Genomic DNA, 17,871 nt, shown 5'->3' with positions numbered 1-17,871 from the left:
TTGATGCAGGAGCAGTGGAGCCTGTGGGGACATAAAACAATGTGACACCAGGAGGAAGTGGGGGGGTGAGGTGGTGATGGATGGGTGGGCCTGGGGAGCAGGCTGGAGCTGGTGTCGGGGAGCTCAGGTTGGAGGGTAGGGCCTCTAGCTGCTGGGGACGGAGGGCTAAAAGGACTGAGGCAGACTGGAGAGCGACACCTAACAGAAGAACATAGACCACCATAACTACTCCATTACTTTCTATAGCCGCCATTAACCTCCAAACTGGGGTCAGAGAGCTCTGCCATGGTGAGCTAACTTTATCTTGCTGCAGTGAAACAGAGATGACCCCGAGCTAAAAGCAAAAAGGCCAAGATGTCAATTGACCGCTGTTTTGAAATTTAGAATTAAAAACCCTTAACCGACTTTGTGCACAAAAAAATAATGAAAAAGTGTACACACCCAATGAGGTGCTGACTACTAGAGCACATGCATATAGCACTGAATATGTAACAACACATTGGCTTGTACAGAAAGAGGTGCTCTCTTCATGCAATTGTGTGACATTTGTTGACCACAAACCTTTCCGCCCATGGCTTTCAGCAGGGTGTGAATGATGTACCGCTGACATTGGTCAATAAATATCACACAACCAAGAGAAGAGTGTGACACGTTCTGTACAAGCCATCGTGTCGCTACATATTCAAAACCACAGAATAGTAGTTGGAGTCTAATTATGTGTAGCATCTTTTTCCCAGAGGAGCTGTGAATTAGTGGCACACTTTGACAGGTTATTCAAATGGAAACAGACTCACAAGCACCATGCATCTGACTCATTCATCTGGCATCACACAAATTATAAACTTACGCAATGTGATATGGATTATTAATAATGTAATCATGCAGGTTTTTTGTCTGTATTATGTTGTATTACAGATATAACATAATAGGTTGTTATGTATGTTATGTATATAATAATACATAAATATATAAATTCCTCATATATTTATATATATACTGCATAAAACTATCTCTATTTAAAATATCCATATTTTTTGTTATGTTGCTTGTATTTTTGTTGTTTTTTTGTGTGTATGAGTGTGTGTATATATATATAAGTTTCGATGTTTAGATATTCACTGTCATTGACACATATGAACACATTGTAGATTACCCAAAAATGTTATGTCAGAAACTCCAATAATTTATAATTAAATAAATCTTCCACAAGAAAACAAAATCTATTTTCTGGCCCATTGACAGAAACAGGAGATCAGATAAGAGAATGGAATCCACTGCTCTGCTGACTTGCCACACACAGTCAGGATCAGGTTTGATAGCACCGAGGTTCAGAGACATGGGAGGTATTGCCAAACTCCTGAAACCCTGCCCTGCCTGCTCTCTAGTGTCTTGGCACGAAACACCCTTGACCTAGACGCATGGACACACACACACACACACACACACTGAGTGTAGAGAGGCTGGGAAGTCTGCGGGTGGCAGGGATCACTAATCTAAGCCAGGCTATGAGATAAACAGGATGCTGAGGGGAGAGGGCAGACTGGTGCGGGACGAGTGAACATGGTGGGTGGAGGGAGGAGTAAAGACTTTCTCTAACAGTAATAAATTATTCATAACAAAGTCTATCTTCTTGTCATCTAACATCTGAAGACTACATTGTCTCTATTAAATGGTACGATATATGGTCTCATACATTCCCACACATTCCCACAATACTTACCATAAACACAGTAGAAAAACAAATAATCCATTGATTCTATTTCATCATTACAGAACATACACATATTATGGTCAATGTTGTGTGTGCACTGGATGGATAAATATTACTAATTATTTTAAAGCGTATTTCTTTTTATTTCTTTGCTTTTAGGGCTCACTGGAACACTGATATAAGTAGTACACCATTTCTTGTTTCTCAGTTGACTTTGAATATACATATTTGAGAGATGACGTTTCTGTTAGAAGGTATTGAGTATAATAAATCTGTGTTCTCAGTTTCATCACCTGTGCCCTCTAAGTAACTTCTCCTTCAGCAAACAGACCACGAGCTGCATCAAGCCAGTAACAATGCTGGATAATGTAAACGTGTAAAATTTGTCACTTTTGATAAAAAATGAATAGGGTGCACAGAACAACAGAAATCAAATTACTCAGTGGAATCATGCAATTAAAAATGGAATTAACTGTAAAATAGATGCAAAAACCATTGTGCATTGTTCATTGTGTTTTCTAATGGACAAGTGCCATTTGGATGGGTACATTTAAGCCTACAAAATAGTAGTGGATGATTAAAGACAATGAACATACCAGAAAACTTATAAGCATGCTTACTACCAAAGTCCATTGTAACCTAAAGCTGTGGAGCAATTGTTCCTTTAGGCTGTTGGCCACTGGGAGCTGCCTAGCACAACCACAGTCTTCTACTGTTGGCCACTGGGAGCTGCCTAGTCCTCCACTTTTCATCTTGAAATCTGAACTGTGGAGGTTTATCATCAGACCAGTGGAGCTACCATCTCTCACACTGGGCCATTTATTTTCTGGTTATCTAAGTTATCTAACTTAAAAAGTCTGAATTCTCTCCATATGGGATGGAGAAAATGCAAAACGCTTTACATAGTTAGCTATCAAACCTGAACGTTAAAGATCCACCAAGAAGTATTTCTTCCATACATTCAATAAATGATAAATTACAACCTTTGTAATTAAATTTTTTTTCATTTAGGAATTCTTCCCTCACCGATCAACAGAAGAGAACAAAATCCTTGTAGGGTCATAGAGTCGCCTGAGGTCTGGACAGAGCGTCTTCTCCACTGATATTAAAAGTGAGGTTTTGTGATTAGCAGGATGTAGATGGGAAATATGGGCTGGGGGTTAGAGAACCTGTCCTGTAACTGTAACTGTAACATCACAAGTTCAATTCCAGCAACAGCCAGTGTATCCATTCCTGCTAAAATTCCCCTGAAGGTCAAGTCTTCGTCTTGTCTTCTGGTAGTCAGGTTAGGAAGATTCTCAAACTGACCTGATTTTAATGGTTTCCACCCTTCCAGGCCCGGATCTTCGTATGATCTTTTTGCTGGGCCTGCGTGTTTTTGGTGGGGTGGGTCGGAAACGTGATGATGTTGAATTAGCTGCTGCCATATCAGAGGTGGCATAGGCAGATTGTCCAGCTGCAGAGGAGGGATCGGCGAGACCTGAGACTCAGGTGAGTTGACTGTAGTAGATGGTGGCGTGGCAGGTGGTCGCCTGGTACTCATATCACAAAAGATCCTTAGTCCAGGTCGATTAGTCAGACCGACACATTGCAGTGGGTCATGCACTAGTGGTTCAGGCATAGCAGCTGCAGTTACTCTGCTTTTCAGTGGCGCTGACCGCCCTTGTCCTTCCAGAACAAGTTTGGTAGACACTCGGCTGGGAATCGAATAAGGCACTCGGATCTTTGGGAAGACGCATACCGCTGGCATATGACTGATAGGTGCTTGGTGTGTCTTGTCCGGCAAAGGATCAATGGCAGGCAAGCCGGTTCGGATTTGCACCTAATTGGCTTTCAGGGGTTGTACCACGTCAAGCTTCACAGGCATCAGAGAGACTTGTGCAGGAGATGGCCTGGACAGGTGTTCCAAACACAAACTGTTCTGCCGTTTTCCTGCTTGGGTCTCTGCTGGTCTCTTCGTGGCTTTCAGGTGTTGTACCACAGCAGGCTTCTCATCAGACTCCAGAGAGCCATCTTGTACAGGAACTGGCCTGGACAGGATTTCACAACAGTTCTGCAGTTTTCCTGCTTGGGTCTCTGCTGGTCTCTCTGTGGGTGGCTGGCTGCATGGAGTAGAAGCATAAGGGACTCCACGGACTACAGTAGAGGCAAGAGCAGAACCACAGGCGATGCTCCTATGTGGCTGATGCTCTGTCTTTACCTTACCAGCTGTACTCTTTGAAGTCCATATGGAAATCTGTCAGGTTATCCCATTTAGAGCAAGGTACAATATATCTGACATGAAATCTTAATACATAAGGATGCAGAAAGGTCTTCCACAGGATCAAATTCCTGAATCAAAGTCACTTGAATTTTTGTATTTTTGCTCTTCGTAAGTTTAGTCATTTGAAATAGTTACACAGTGGTTCATTTCTAAACACAGAGGACATGGGCTTGTTTTTCATACACTTTGAGTTATGAGTAAAGTAGTGATGGAAGAAGCAACACAGATTCCTTAAGTAAAAGTAATAAATAAATAAAATAAATTACTCTTGTAAAGTTCAAAGTGACATTTAGAAAGTATATAAGTATTTGCTTTTAAATGTACATAAAGTATCAAAAGTAAAAGTAGCCTTCTCATCTGAGCTGAGACATTTCTGGAGATACTGAAATATTCAATGTGGATGGTATCATCTGTGTGTGATCTAATGAATTAAGGCAATCACGGGTGAGCAGTTCCTAGTATTCATTCCTACTTGGAGATGTTTGATTCATAAAGGCTCTGATTTCTAACCTATTCCAGACAACTCCCTCAAATAAGGCCATGGGTGGTGAATTTCTTGCCGCTTATTTGCTGCAACAGTATCGGCAGTGGCTGCCTCGCCATCTTTCACATTCTCTTCTATTTTGCTCTCTACTAGTCTAGACTCCTACGTGCTCTTTGGCTAGACTGCCTGTTCCTCAGCTGCTATGAGCCAAAGTGCGTTCCAGGTCTGCATACCTGTCACCACGCAACCAATCGCAAAACGTTATTCAGTTTACACACTGATGTAGCATATGATTTTATGTTATAGCCTACACTTATCCAAGCACTCTGAGATCTCAGCAGGCTACAAGTTTGACAGCCTGGAACATGGGGAATGGTATATTGATTCTTTAGAGTGTTGATATGTTGGCAATTCTGTTTCTGATCTGCTTAGCAGGCCGTCTCAAACCAGCAGTGCAGGTGTAATGCTGAATTCTGCATGCCTGCCACGAAAGGCATGCACCTCGCGGAAGCCGCTGTCCCAGTTGTATTACACTATTACAAGCCAACGAAAGGGCAAACTCTCTCACATTTTAACGATTTGTGAGGAGAATTGCTCTTTTATAATAGCCTATTAATTACCTTGCCAGGTCTGCATTTCTACCTGCCGAATAATGCATCCCCCCTATAACTTTGATTCTGGAGACCCTAGAATCAAATCCTTTTTACAGCACACATTTTGGGCTATTTTTGGTTGACAGAGTGAATTTCATGCAGGTGACCCTCATCCGGCCTGAGATAAGAGGGGGATGCATTTCCCAGCAGGTAGAAATGCAGACCTAGTGAGGTAATTAATATTATAAAAGAGCAATTCTCCTCACAAATCGTTAAAATGTGAGATTATAGCTCTCAGGTCTCCGCTATAATCACTGCTCACCGTGGATTATGGCACAAAGGATTGCAACATCAAATCCTGTGTATTGGGAAATGTACTGGAGTACAAAGTATAGATATTTGATTTGGAAGATAGTGAGGTAAAAGTTAAAAGTCTCATAAAATATAAATTAAAAAGTACAGATATTGTCTAAATTCTTATAAAGTATAGTAACAAAGTACTTAGTTGCTTTCCATTACTGATTTTGGAGGGTTAGGGATAGTGTGCATGCGTAAGAAACAAGTGCATGCCAATATCAGCATGTGTCCTCCTTACACTTGGCAATTTGATTCCACTTATTATCCAGATATATTAAACAATGCATCTCAAGGTGGTCGTTGTTGCTTTTCTCCCAGTTTATTGTTGTACCAGTTCAGCAGTAAAACATGGTTGTGAGTGGAGACATTGTTTGGGCACACTGCAGAACAGCGGCTTCGCCAGCTCTCAATAAATAGACCTTTTAAATAAGACAGACTGTGTTACAGCAGAGGAATATAAACCTGAAAATGTCTAGCTCACAGAACAAGTGATGCTTAGTAGAATTGTCTCTCTCTTTCTCTCTCTCTCTCCCTTTCTCTCTCTCTCTGACAGTTTAGTTCATTGTTCTCTTGAAAATTTGCTTGAGGTTTATGTAATGGCTTCATTTGATGAAATATGTAGACATTACCACAGGACCAAGTTGACATAGATTGTCTCTTTTTAAGTCAACAACTTTAAATGTCTTATTTTCATCATTTGGATCTGCATGCTACATGGCAATAAATTATTTTGATGGCAAAACTAAAGCAGCAGAGCACGATTCTGGCTAAGAGAAGAAAGTCATATTGCTCTATGTGCTCAGATGATAGATTTAACTCCCCTGCACAATAATACTCAGGAAAATATAGACAGAGAGAAAATATAGAGCGAGGGAGAGAGAGAGTGAGATGGATGAGTTTGAGCTAAATGATCATGTCAAAATAATGTTCTGCCAACTTTGTTTTCATTTCCTCAGAGTTTGTGTGATGAACAGTACCATTATGTAAAAGGCGATATAGCACAGGCAGCATTATACATACAGGAGAAACACAAACCCAACTTTGACATTCCCAGGAAATAAATACACTTCTCGCTTTGTTTGAAAAACTATTTACACAGTATTGTACATAAAAGAGTTCATAGATTCAGAACCTCCATCCAGGTCTCTCAGTCATAAAAAATATAGATAACAAAATCTACAGTAAGAAAATCACATTAACTACAATAAAAAATTATTGAAATGAACAAAAGATTGTTGACTGTGTATGAATATACAGTACAATCACTGCTTTAAATGTCTCATATACACAGTAGAAAGCACAGATGTGTGTGTGTGTGTGTGTGTGTGTGTGTCTATGTGTGCCTGCGGAAAGGACTCTAAAATTGATTGTCTGAAATTCCTATTCAGCCACGCAGCATTCTGGGACATAGTGTTTATTTCAGGAGAACCTTGAAAATGAGCGCTCTCTCCACCCAGTAAACTGACTTCAACTAGGCTCTCAAACTGTTTGCATTTACAATATGTTTATATTGTACATGTGTGTGCTCTCCGTCTCACCCATTGTCAATGTTTAAAATGCCAAACCCAAAAATAGTGTCAGACAGCGAAGAGAAGCCCTCTCTACTTGTGTGTGTGTGCGTGTGTGTGTGTGTGTGTCTATGTGAAGATGCTGACAGTCTAGTGGCAGCCGCAGGCTCTGACCACCATGTTGCGGTATTTCTTGAGGATGACGTTGGAGCTGTCATCAAAGTAGAGCACTGAGATGGCATGGAGCTGCGTGGGGGCACAGCAAGGCTTGGGAACCGTCTCCGGGTTGATGAAGTGAACCTGCATATTGGAAGGGAAAAGGGGGGAATCAAATGGTTAATTTCAGCAGGAATGGATATTGCCAATTGGCCAAAAAAACCCACAAATGCACACAAAAAAAGTGGGATAAATTGAATCAAAGCATTGTGAAAAACTATGGTAGTTCATGACAGCTGCAAATCTGCTTATTGCATTGCTTGAAAATGTTGACCATGTATCATTGCCTTATCCATATAATATAAACCAAGAAGGTTGAGGCATTTGTTCTTCAAAACATCGTTATTGATGAATCACTGACGCCAGTCTGCTCTAAACTTCAACCCGAAAATGTTTTGAATTATTCGGAACTGTAGACTAGAGCCAATACAGGCTACATTGTCTTGACGGTTGATGGGATGATTAGACTCTAACATGACTGCTGGGTTTGTGTTCCCTGTTTTCATGGTTACTCACGAGGGTTTGCACGATGGCGTGGTTTGTGGCGTTCATATAGGAGTTCAGTGGGAAGGCGCACTCTCCCTCACAATAGTATGCTGCGTATCCCTCTGGAGCGATGATCCAGTCCTGAGAGAAAGCGAGGTGGAAAATTAGGAAAGGGGGTCGTTAGAAACACAGTAATGAGGAACAGGGAGAAATGCTGTAGGATGTGGTATAGTAGACATAACTGCGGTGAGAGACTCGGTTGTTGTGTTTAAAAGGGTAAGAAAGGGAGAGAGAGTACAAGAGGGAGAGCGAGGACGAATGAGCAGGGAGAGGAATGTGTGGGGTGCTTTCCGTACCTGCCACCCCAGGTCTCTGAAACTGACGTAGAGCTCATGTTTCTTACATGCCTGCTTCTGATCAGCACTGCTGTTCTCTGAGAGAGAGAGAGAGGGAGAGAGAGAGAGAGGGAGAGAGAGAGAGAGAGAGAGAGAGGGAGAGGGAGAGAGAGAGAGAGGGAGAGAGAGAGAGAGGGAGAGAGAGAGAGAGAGAGAGAGAGAGAGGGAGAGGGAGAGAGAGAGAGAGGGAGAGAGAGAAGTTATACATCACTACATGTATTATTATTATCCCATCCAGCACAAAAGTGCCTATTTAGTACGACCCCAATTAGGCAAGAGATGACACAGAACAGACCTAAACAGAGCTAAACTATAGCCTTGTCATAGAAAACATTAACATTTCAACAATGGCTGAAGCAAATCATCTCCAGATACAGCAGAAGGTTGGTAATTGTTTTAAATGAATGGCCCACCCTGTATGGAGGTCACTCTGCTGGGCTTTGACTTTCCACTGGCTGAAACAGATGTGCAGGCTCGCTCCGCCACATTTTTCATAACTCAGTCTTTATTCGTTCTCTCTCTCTCTCTCTCCCTCTTTATCTGCTCTCATTTCACCATTCCTCTCACCCTTCACCCCCTCCATGTTAGTAAGGAATACAATGTTCTCGATCTGTCTCTCGCACTATCTCCGGTGACCTCCCTGCCCTCTGGGGCTCTGTGGTGCATTAGTTTGCTGAGAGCGGTTTGGATTGGGAATGATCATGAGCGACTGGTTCTCATCATCCCTTTAAAGACCACTATCCAAAGTTCCAAACAGGCCCATTTGGCCCATGTGTTGTGGCCCAGCTTGCCCCACAGCGCACCGCAGATGTGTTCTGCCATAAAAGCCTGCCCTGCCTTGCCTCCATGCAGGGATCTTGGCCCCGACCGCTCTGTAATGCTTGTGTAAATAAACAAAGACAGCGGAGGGATATTTGAAGCTCAGGCATTACAGTCTAATGTTTCAGTGCTTCACATAAACACAGCACTCTCGCACCTCCAAACCAAAGGCCCTGAGTGTGCGCTGCATGCTTTGTTATGCAAGCCACTCCATCACATTAATTCCAAAGGCATTCTATTGTTGGTTCTGGATGTAGTGTATGTATTTCTGTGTGTGTGTGTGTGTGTGTGTGTGTGTGTGTGCGTGTGTTCGTGTGTGTGTACATATGTGTTGGCCCTTTCTCATATGGATAAAGAGGTTCCAGTCATCTGTGTCCGATTCCATGGATTCCTCTTGGAGCCAACAACAGCCAGATCAAACCAGGAGTCGGCCCAACATACCAGCATAAATCAGTACTGACTGTATATTCAACACACACACACACACACACACACACACACAAGCCTCAGCCTCTACCTGCGATGTTGGCCACTCGGAGTGCTTCCTGGCCCTTGGCCCCTTTGGAGCGGTTGGCGTTCCGATGTTTGGCGCCCCCTGGTGCTGAGCGGATGCTACGCAGGTGCACCTCAGTGGCTTTGAAGAAGGCCACCATGAAGGGTTGTTTATTCTGGGGCCCACTGCGGCCGATCAGCCCTGCCACACGTGGGTTGACACTCTCGCCTGCAGGGGGAGACAGAGAGCACAGTACAATAGGTGTTGGCCTGTCAAAGAAGAGAAGCACATACTTTTTATTCAGATATGTTCATGTAGAGCAAAGAGGATGCTTTTGAGGGCAAATCAATGTGTAGTTGTGTGCCTACTTGGTGTGTCTGTGTTTAGAGGTGTGTGTGTGGTCCACTCCTTCCTAACCAAAACCACTTCTTGTCTCTGTAATGGTGCATTCAGTTTTACAAATCAAATTTTCCTCTGTGAATTCCTTTCCCTTTCTCTCATCCACTCTCCACATCTGAAATGCCAAGAACAAGCGTAGAGTTGAACATCAAAGAAGAACCCTCTCCACTTTGTGTTTGTGCGTGTGTGTGTCTGTGTGGGTGTGTATGTCTGTGAGTGTGTTCGCACATGCACACGCACACGCACGCGCACTCCAGCAGTGTGTATCTTGTTCTCACACAGAAGAATGTGTGTCTGATCACAGTGTGGTGGTAAATCAAGACTGCTGGTCGCCGCCGGCGATGGGACGTCCCACGTGCCTGTCTGTACATGCTCGCCCATAACCCTCCATCCCCCATCCAACACACATACACACAAGCACGCACGCTCACGCATACAGCCTCCCCAGCACCCTCCCTAACATGAAAGCGAGACAGTGTCTGTTTTCCTCACCTAACATGTAACGTCCTGCCATCCTGTGAGAGATAGCATTCTCAAACACGCTGTTGTACGCTACGCTGTTTGTTGATAAAGGTTGTTTTCCAGTGACTAACATCCCAGCCTCCCTCACGATGACAAACTCCCTCCGAGATGTTATCCCAGTGATAAAGTAGTGTATTTTCTGCATGCCTGCTAATGATGCTGAGGGTATGACGGATGATGATGGTGACGAATGACGAAGGTTCCGGGGTTTGATTATTCTTTGTTGTGGTGCAGAATGAATGAATTAACTGATTCCTCTGCTTCCTTTCAAGAAACTAAATCCTAAACAGCCACACTGCAGCCTGATGCGCGTTACATTATGCTGCAAACCCTCTCGTCCGTGGGTGTAGACATCCAAGAATATCAACTCCACATTATCCAGCATAGTTTACTTGGGTTCTATTCTAAGAGTCTGGCCAAGTGATGGTTGCGAGGGATTGTGCTCTGCAGGGTTTTCCATGCCTGTCACATCTTCTGACCACCTAAATGAAAATGTGTAATGTATATGTTGTATCTCTTTCTTGCAGAAGGCATAGGATTGAGGTCCAACAGGGCAGTGGTTCTCAACGTGGAGTCCGGGGACCAACAGGGGTCCTTGAGGGGGTTCCAGGGGGTCCCCAGCAAATTGATAAATTGTTAAACTTCACCGTTATTTCATTTACAAGACGTTAACACAATTAGAGAATGTAGAAGAATGACTATTTTGATCATAGTTTCACTGTTATCTCTCTACCTACAACACAGGTAGTCATAGAATTCTGGACAAAATCATATCTAACAATACAAATATTCTCAGATTTGAGTTCAAGAGAAACTCTCATCAATGGGTCTCCATGGCCCTAATGTGTACTAAATTAGGGGTCCTTGTTATGAAAAACATTGAGAATCACTGCAGTAGGGCCTTGTCCTTGCTTAAGCGCCCCGAATGGGTTCCTAACGCCCCACCTTTCCTTCTTTATTCTTTGTTGTTGTGTTTTCATAGTCTTCAGCCCTATATCGCTGTGTAAAACACACCACACTGGTGACATGGCCACCTGTGACTTTCTTAAAGCCAGGGAATACACTGTTCTGACTCACCGTTTGTGCTCTCCAGGGCCAGCTGCAGACCCAGGTTCCTGCCAGGGTTCAGGACCCAGTGGTTACTGGTGGCTGTCACGTCAAACACCAACCAGCCCTCCTCCGCTGCCCAGATCACCCGTGAGTCCAGCAGAAATAGGTCCGACTCCCTGGAAAGTACCCAGAAAACAACGAAAGCACACACACACACACACACACACACACACACAGTCAGGTGAACATTAGTCAACAAGATTAGATGCACAATTACAAAAGACAGATTGAAACCGTGTGATAAGAGTGAAAAGCTGAGTGACTGAAGCGAGAAGCAAAGTAAAGGAGTGGAGACAGTCAGAGGAGTGTGACGGAGTGAAAGAAAGAAGGAAAGAGAGATGGAGAAAGAAAGAAAGTGAGAGAGGCAGGGAGGGAGGGCTCCAGATGGTCAGGCCCAGGGGAACACTTCATTTCCTTAATTGACAATAATGGCTTTATAAACGACTAGTCTTTTCATACACTACAAACAGTCCATCACTGGCAGGAATTTCGTGGGAGAGCCAGAAAGCCAGAGAGCGAGAGAGAGAGAGGGAGAGAGAGAGAGAGAGGAGGGGGGGGGGAGGAGAGAGAGACAGAAAGTAGAACACAATTAGCTGAGAAAAGAGAGAAAGAACTGTGTGAAAAGTAGCGAGTGAAATAGTGCATATCCAAGTCAGTCCCATTGTTCAAAACTGAGCTCTGGATTTTCTGCTCTTTCTCCGACTGAGACTAAAATCCCTTGTTCATGTGGCCATTCATGTATCCCGACCCATTTTCTGACTGGGTAGATAGTGTATCACAGAGCTCTGGTTCATTCATGTACCCAGGCCCTTCTCTGGCAAAGGAATAAATGACTGTGTTGTTCCCTCTGGACAACAGAAACCTTTAGGAGGGGTCGAGGAGAGCAGGACATGGGCCATTCCAGAGCCCCCTCGCTAGTGTGAGTTACATACACCTTCCGGACAGCCCAGATTAGCCACATGGGGAAGGTGGGGCAAACTCCTACACTGATTAGAGAAGCTTCCAGAAGTAGAGGGACGGTGTACGGAAATGAAACAAAACCCTGTTGGTTTACATACACACACGGACATACGAACACACACATGCTCACCTATCGGAGTGTTCCTCCAACACCTGGTAGACGCTGATGCGGAAGGTCTCGTTATCGTAACGTTCGTGGATGAAGTCTTTATATATGCGGAACTCTGCGGCGGTGACCGCCTCGCCCTCGGGGATCCGTGACAGGTCGAATCTGAACTCTCGGTGATGCCGCCGCACTGGTAGGAACTCCTTATCATGTTCCACTGGAACACATAAACACACATGCAAATGGATTATCAGACAGATAGAGTGTACTGAATGTAGCTTCTTTTCATGCGAGTGGAACCGCTTACCAGTAGGAATGCAAAATGGCGGCAGGGAGACGCAGAAGGGCACTGCGACATCAAATTAAGGCAAAAAGGTTCTTAAGTGGTTTACTGAGTGACACACCAGTTAACTTAGAGATACAAACAGATGATTGCAACAGAGGCAGAGAACAAATGTCTTTCTAGATTCTATTCTTCCTACACAGTCCATTTACTCTGAGTTGTCAGTGAGGAGCTAACATATCCTGTCAGAGTGTGGGTCAGTCCCAGACTGAACACATCTATAGATATGCAGTACACATGTTGGCTTATGATTGAAACATCCATCTATACTATACAAGGACTGGGACAGAGCAATGCATCTGGCACACGCCGAGCCATGATAGAGAGATGCAGGCCGACTCTGACAGCTTTATGAGCCCCTTTCCTCTCCCTCTCTTCCTCTCCCAGCCCCAGAGAGTCATCCAGTCTGCCCTTCATCTGGTTCTCATGAGGTGGGGCTCCATGTTTGGTGTACCCCATCCCCTCCCCTCTCTCCTCCCCTCGTCCCAGCTTCCCAACCCCCTGTACCCCCCAGACGTGGCCCCCTTGACCCCGGTCCTCTCATGTCCCAGCAGGACGTCCCAGGGGTCAGCGCCTTGTCTCTCATCATCTCTTGGCTCTTTCCTCCGCCTCCCCCCCCTTTCTCTAACAACTGTCAGACAGACCCCCCACTGCACACCGTGTACACATATGTACGTGCACACATGCGCAGCTACACATGCGTCTGTGCGCACGCAAATACACACACATTGACACACCAACCCATTTATAAGCTTGCAAAAATCATGAAAGCAATACATGATGCATCTAGACCCTGTGGCATTTAGCGTCATGTGTTCAGAACATCCGGGAGTAACTTCCTTCAGTTTGATCTGGTCCCCCCTTCTGCACACATACATACTGACAGATCCCAACCACATGCAGCTGGGGACAGGGCCAGGTGACAGAGGATGGCCGGGGAAAGCCCTCTCCAACAGCCCCTCCCTCCGTCTTCATCAGCAGCCATCCATCCACCATCCCTCGCTACTCAACAGCCCTTTATCAGAACAGACCGCCTCTGAACTCTGAGCAGCTTTGGCAGCAAAACCAAGGCTCAGGATCTTTGCCAAGGTGTCATCTCACTCACACACAGGCACAGATGCACTCCAACACACATACACACACACACACAATTATTACCAATTCAGAAGAATTTCTGATGACAGCATACTTGTTCTGTACCAGCTGTCAGTGATATAAGAGTGCAATGACTTAAGGCATGTTACACTATACATTACAGTGTTGTTTTATTTCCTTCGCTGCACACCTGCCTCTTTGTCTTCCTCAGCACCATTTTTCCCCTTCCTCTTATGTAAATTCCTCTCCACTGTTATTTCCCCTCAGACTCTCTCCCCTACATCTCCTTTCGTTTATGTCCCTATTAAACCCAGTTGCTGAAGGACATTATACAAAGGCAGCACTGTGAGATGATTGGCCAGGGCAGGAGTAAAAGAATGGATCTAATTACTCTTCAATGAGGGACAGCTCTGCTCTCTGTTGGCCATTAGATGGCCTAGCTTTAGGCTCCCATTGTCCTTTATCTCCTATAGGCACGCATACATTACAATACTACACTTTCCACATATCATTGACTTGGGTTGAAAAGCTCTTTGACTCTCCCTGACAACAATAGAGGGAAACATCAGGTATAATTTATTATAGACCTATTACATGCTTTATTTATATAAATGATTACCAATTCAACAAAATCCCTCCCACCTACCACCCCTCCCACCTCTTTCAAACCTCCTTTCACGCTACCAGCCCACCCCATCCACACCTGTGCCAGTCCTGCACTGTGGGTCACTCCATCAATGGGGGCTTTCATCATGCCCCCACCCCACCAAGTCACCCTTTACAACGTTACACTGAGCGCGTTGACAATGCGTACATTCTACTGCCGTAAGTGCGCGGAGCTCATGGGAGCCATCAGCAGGGTTCACACTGCTACACCTGCCGCTCACCTCGCTCTTACTAACACACAGATCATCAAGGTGCCAGGTGCTCCGACGCCACACATTCAAAAGGGTTTGACACTTGACTTCAGAGGAAGAACGTGTCACAGTTTGGAACACTGCAAAAAAGAACTTTAACTTGTTTCCAGACCTATCAAACTTATTTTGTGATATTTTTAGTCAAATCTTCAAGAAATCATCATAAAACAATGAAGAAAATCTTTAAACAAGAAACTTTATACAAGACTATTTCACTTTATCAAGTAGGCTGTCCTGAAACAAGTTACATTCTCCTGAAAAAACTCAAATTTGTTGAAACCAGTAAAATTATCTGCCAGTGCAGTAAGATGATTTCACAAAAAAATCCTAAAATAGGCATGATAAGTCTGAATAGAAGATAAAATAACAAGTTTTTCAGTTTTTGCAGTGAAACAAGTTAAGTTTTTGCCAATATTTGCTGGTATGTACAGCTCAGTTGACAGCTGATCTTAAAGCCCTCTCACCCATACACACTTCCCCTGGCTAGCCTACCCCTTCAGCTCCGGGGCCCGCTAACTCCTCCACCACACCGGGGATCTCCTCCTCTTCCTCCAGCCCGGTGCAGGTGCACTCCCTCTGGGGAGAAAGCCAGACCTGTTCTTTAGCCTCCGGAGCAGCCGACCGCCCCTCCACTGTAAAAGCCCTTTATCTTTAGCTTGTGAGAACAGCTGGATGCTGCTGTGAAACTCCCACAGTAACCATTTCTGTCCCATCCCTTTCCATTTCCACTCCTCGCTGCGTGTATTTCATCCCTTTCTTTATGTCAAGAGAAAATTAGAATGTCCTACACAGTGTAGCTTTAACCTCTGCCATGGCTCTCCCTTTGTATCTCTCTCTCTGTCTCTCTCTCTCTCTCTCTCTCTCACAGAAGCCATTACAGCAGTATGGCAGTCATTAGATGAGGAGAAGAGGAGCAGTTAAAGCCAAGCGGGTGCATTTATGACTTCCTCTGGGAGGAAGTGAGTAGCCATCGCCCCACCTGTGTCGCAAACATACACACACCACAAACATGGCAAACACACCCTCATACGGCCATACGATCCCTTCGTTCTGAGCAGCCGGAGTACAGATCTGTTGCTGTCCCTCACACACACACACACACACACACACACACAGACACACACACTCACACAAACACACAACTATCACAAAGTATTGCCTGTGAAGTGAACAGTCCTGTGCGTCACTGCACGGTAACACAATCATTATGGGTTTCTCTAATCCATAATTAGAGATGCAACAACACGCACACAAACACACGCAAACATACACACACACACACACAGTGAAGTTGCTGCTTTTATCATTTGGTCTGACGTCTGATCTGCTTTTTATACTAACTGCTGATGATGCAGTTACACAGTTGGCCGTATCAGCCCACATCATTTGAGCGGTGCAGGCCACACACGTGCGCCGCAGCACACCACAACAGAGACGCCGTGATGATGATGACTTCTCCATCCACAAGACGTACCGCGCACCTGGCAACCAGAGGGTTACTATGAATACTGGGTTACCATCTTCCAAGCTTTATGGTTCCCCAAAGGGCCGAGCTTCCTTATCATGTTCTCCACTACAGAGACTCTCGGGCTGGGTCTGCTCAAAGCCAAAGACTATACAAAACTCGGACCTTATCCCAGAAATAATCTGAGTGCAGCTTCGCTCTTTATCATTACTCTACTTCCATCCCATGACTTGTTTTTTCTTCAGATCATTCACAAATCCATTACAGCATTTTCTGAATCTCATATATTGTAAAGCTATGGTTATGCCTTTCTGCCTCCTTTCATTCCTCTCTTCCTTTCCTCTCCAGTTCTGCCTGCTTTCCCTGCCCTTCTCCTCCCTCCCTCTCCCCATCCTCCTCTCCCTCCTCTCCCCCTCTCCTGCCAGGCCCGGAGACCTCGGACACTTCTCCGGCACCTCAGGCTCCGGAGCAGCGGCGGATAGATCTGACGGCTCGCATTAGCCCAAGTGTCTGTTCAGCACCCTCACACCCCTCGGCCCTGCCCCGCACGCTTCCGCTGGTCAGTGGGGGGGGGGGGGACCTCACCCCTCTCACTCCTCTCACTTCTCTCACTTCTCTCAACCCACGGCTGAAACTTCACCCGCTCCCGCCCCCACCCTCGGTTCTCTTGAGATTACTGTGTCACCAACATCTCCATCTCATTCCGCATCCCTGCAGAGCCCATTAACTCGCTCTAACTAGACTCCCGATTCCCAAAGCCAGAAGCTAGCGAGGGCACTGTGAACTTTTCATTGTTCATGAAGGGGATTATAACGCTGCGTAGAGTCCTGCAGATTTGACTGATGCACCATAATGATCTCTCTCTCTCTCCCTCTCTCTCTCCCTCTCACTTCAACAATGTTTTCAATATGGCACTGGGAACAAGCAGGTCATAGTTTCCGTAAGCTAAAGAGAGAGAGAGAGAGAGAGAGAGAGAGAGAGAGAGAGAGGGGAAGAAAAATGGAGTGAGAGAAAGGGGGAGATTGCTCAAGATGTTTATCCTATAAAGAGGAAAGAGGGTTTGATCTCTCGGGTAACGGGTGACTACCCACAGTAGGGCGATTACCACGTTAGGAAACATCCTGCCCACTGGCGACTACTGATGACATCATGCTTGTGTGATGTATTTATACTGCTGTAGGGCCTGACAGCGCAGGCTCCCTGGGAAAGGGTCAACAGAGTTTCATGCTATAACTTACTCACACTTAACGATCATTAACTCACCGGAGGGTGTGTGTGTGTGTGTGTGCATATGTGTGTGTGCACGCGCACATGTGTGTATGCATGCGTAACACATGCCTTTGTGCCTGCGTTCATGCCTGTGTGCATGCAGAAACAGTAACCGCAGGAGGAAGGAGTCTTTACACATAAGGCTCACAGTCAAACCAAACGTTTCTGCATGCAGACCAATGAGCGATCTCAGAGCTGCACTGTACACTATGCTCCATAACTATATATGGGTTTTTGTGACCTCTCTCTCCCTCTTGCTGCAGCCGTCAGACATGCCTGCCCTCTGCGCCCATAAACTTTAGTGCTGGGTTCCACCTCACGCTTCGCTGGGCATTATGGAGGTGCGTTTCCCCTCTGGAG

At 45.1% G+C, this 17,871-nt stretch overlaps 1 protein-coding gene across 1 annotated transcript in view; it reads right to left on the bottom strand.

Annotated features, from left to right (window-relative positions):
* Nucleotides 1-5,704: 5,704 nt before the first annotated feature.
* bmp7b (bone morphogenetic protein 7b) overlaps nt 5,705-17,871 on the bottom strand; it is a 21,563-nt gene continuing 9,396 nt past the window's right edge. Inside the window, exons 2-7 of the mRNA XM_071924526.2 lie at nt 12,447-12,639; nt 11,324-11,472; nt 9,350-9,553; nt 7,975-8,051; nt 7,649-7,759; nt 5,705-7,216 (exon numbers count right to left, since the gene is read on the bottom strand). Of these exons, the coding sequence (XP_071780627.1) occupies nt 7,067-7,216; nt 7,649-7,759; nt 7,975-8,051; nt 9,350-9,553; nt 11,324-11,472; nt 12,447-12,639 (884 nt within the window). The 3' untranslated portion in view covers nt 5,705-7,066. The remainder of the gene's footprint in view (nt 7,217-7,648; nt 7,760-7,974; nt 8,052-9,349; nt 9,554-11,323; nt 11,473-12,446; nt 12,640-17,871) is intronic.

This window comes from Centroberyx gerrardi, chromosome 14 (assembly GCF_048128805.1).
Source record: "Centroberyx gerrardi isolate f3 chromosome 14, fCenGer3.hap1.cur.20231027, whole genome shotgun sequence".
In the NCBI taxonomy this organism is placed as follows: domain Eukaryota; kingdom Metazoa; phylum Chordata; class Actinopteri; order Beryciformes; family Berycidae; genus Centroberyx; species Centroberyx gerrardi.
This window is presented reverse-complemented; position numbering and strand designations above follow the sequence as displayed.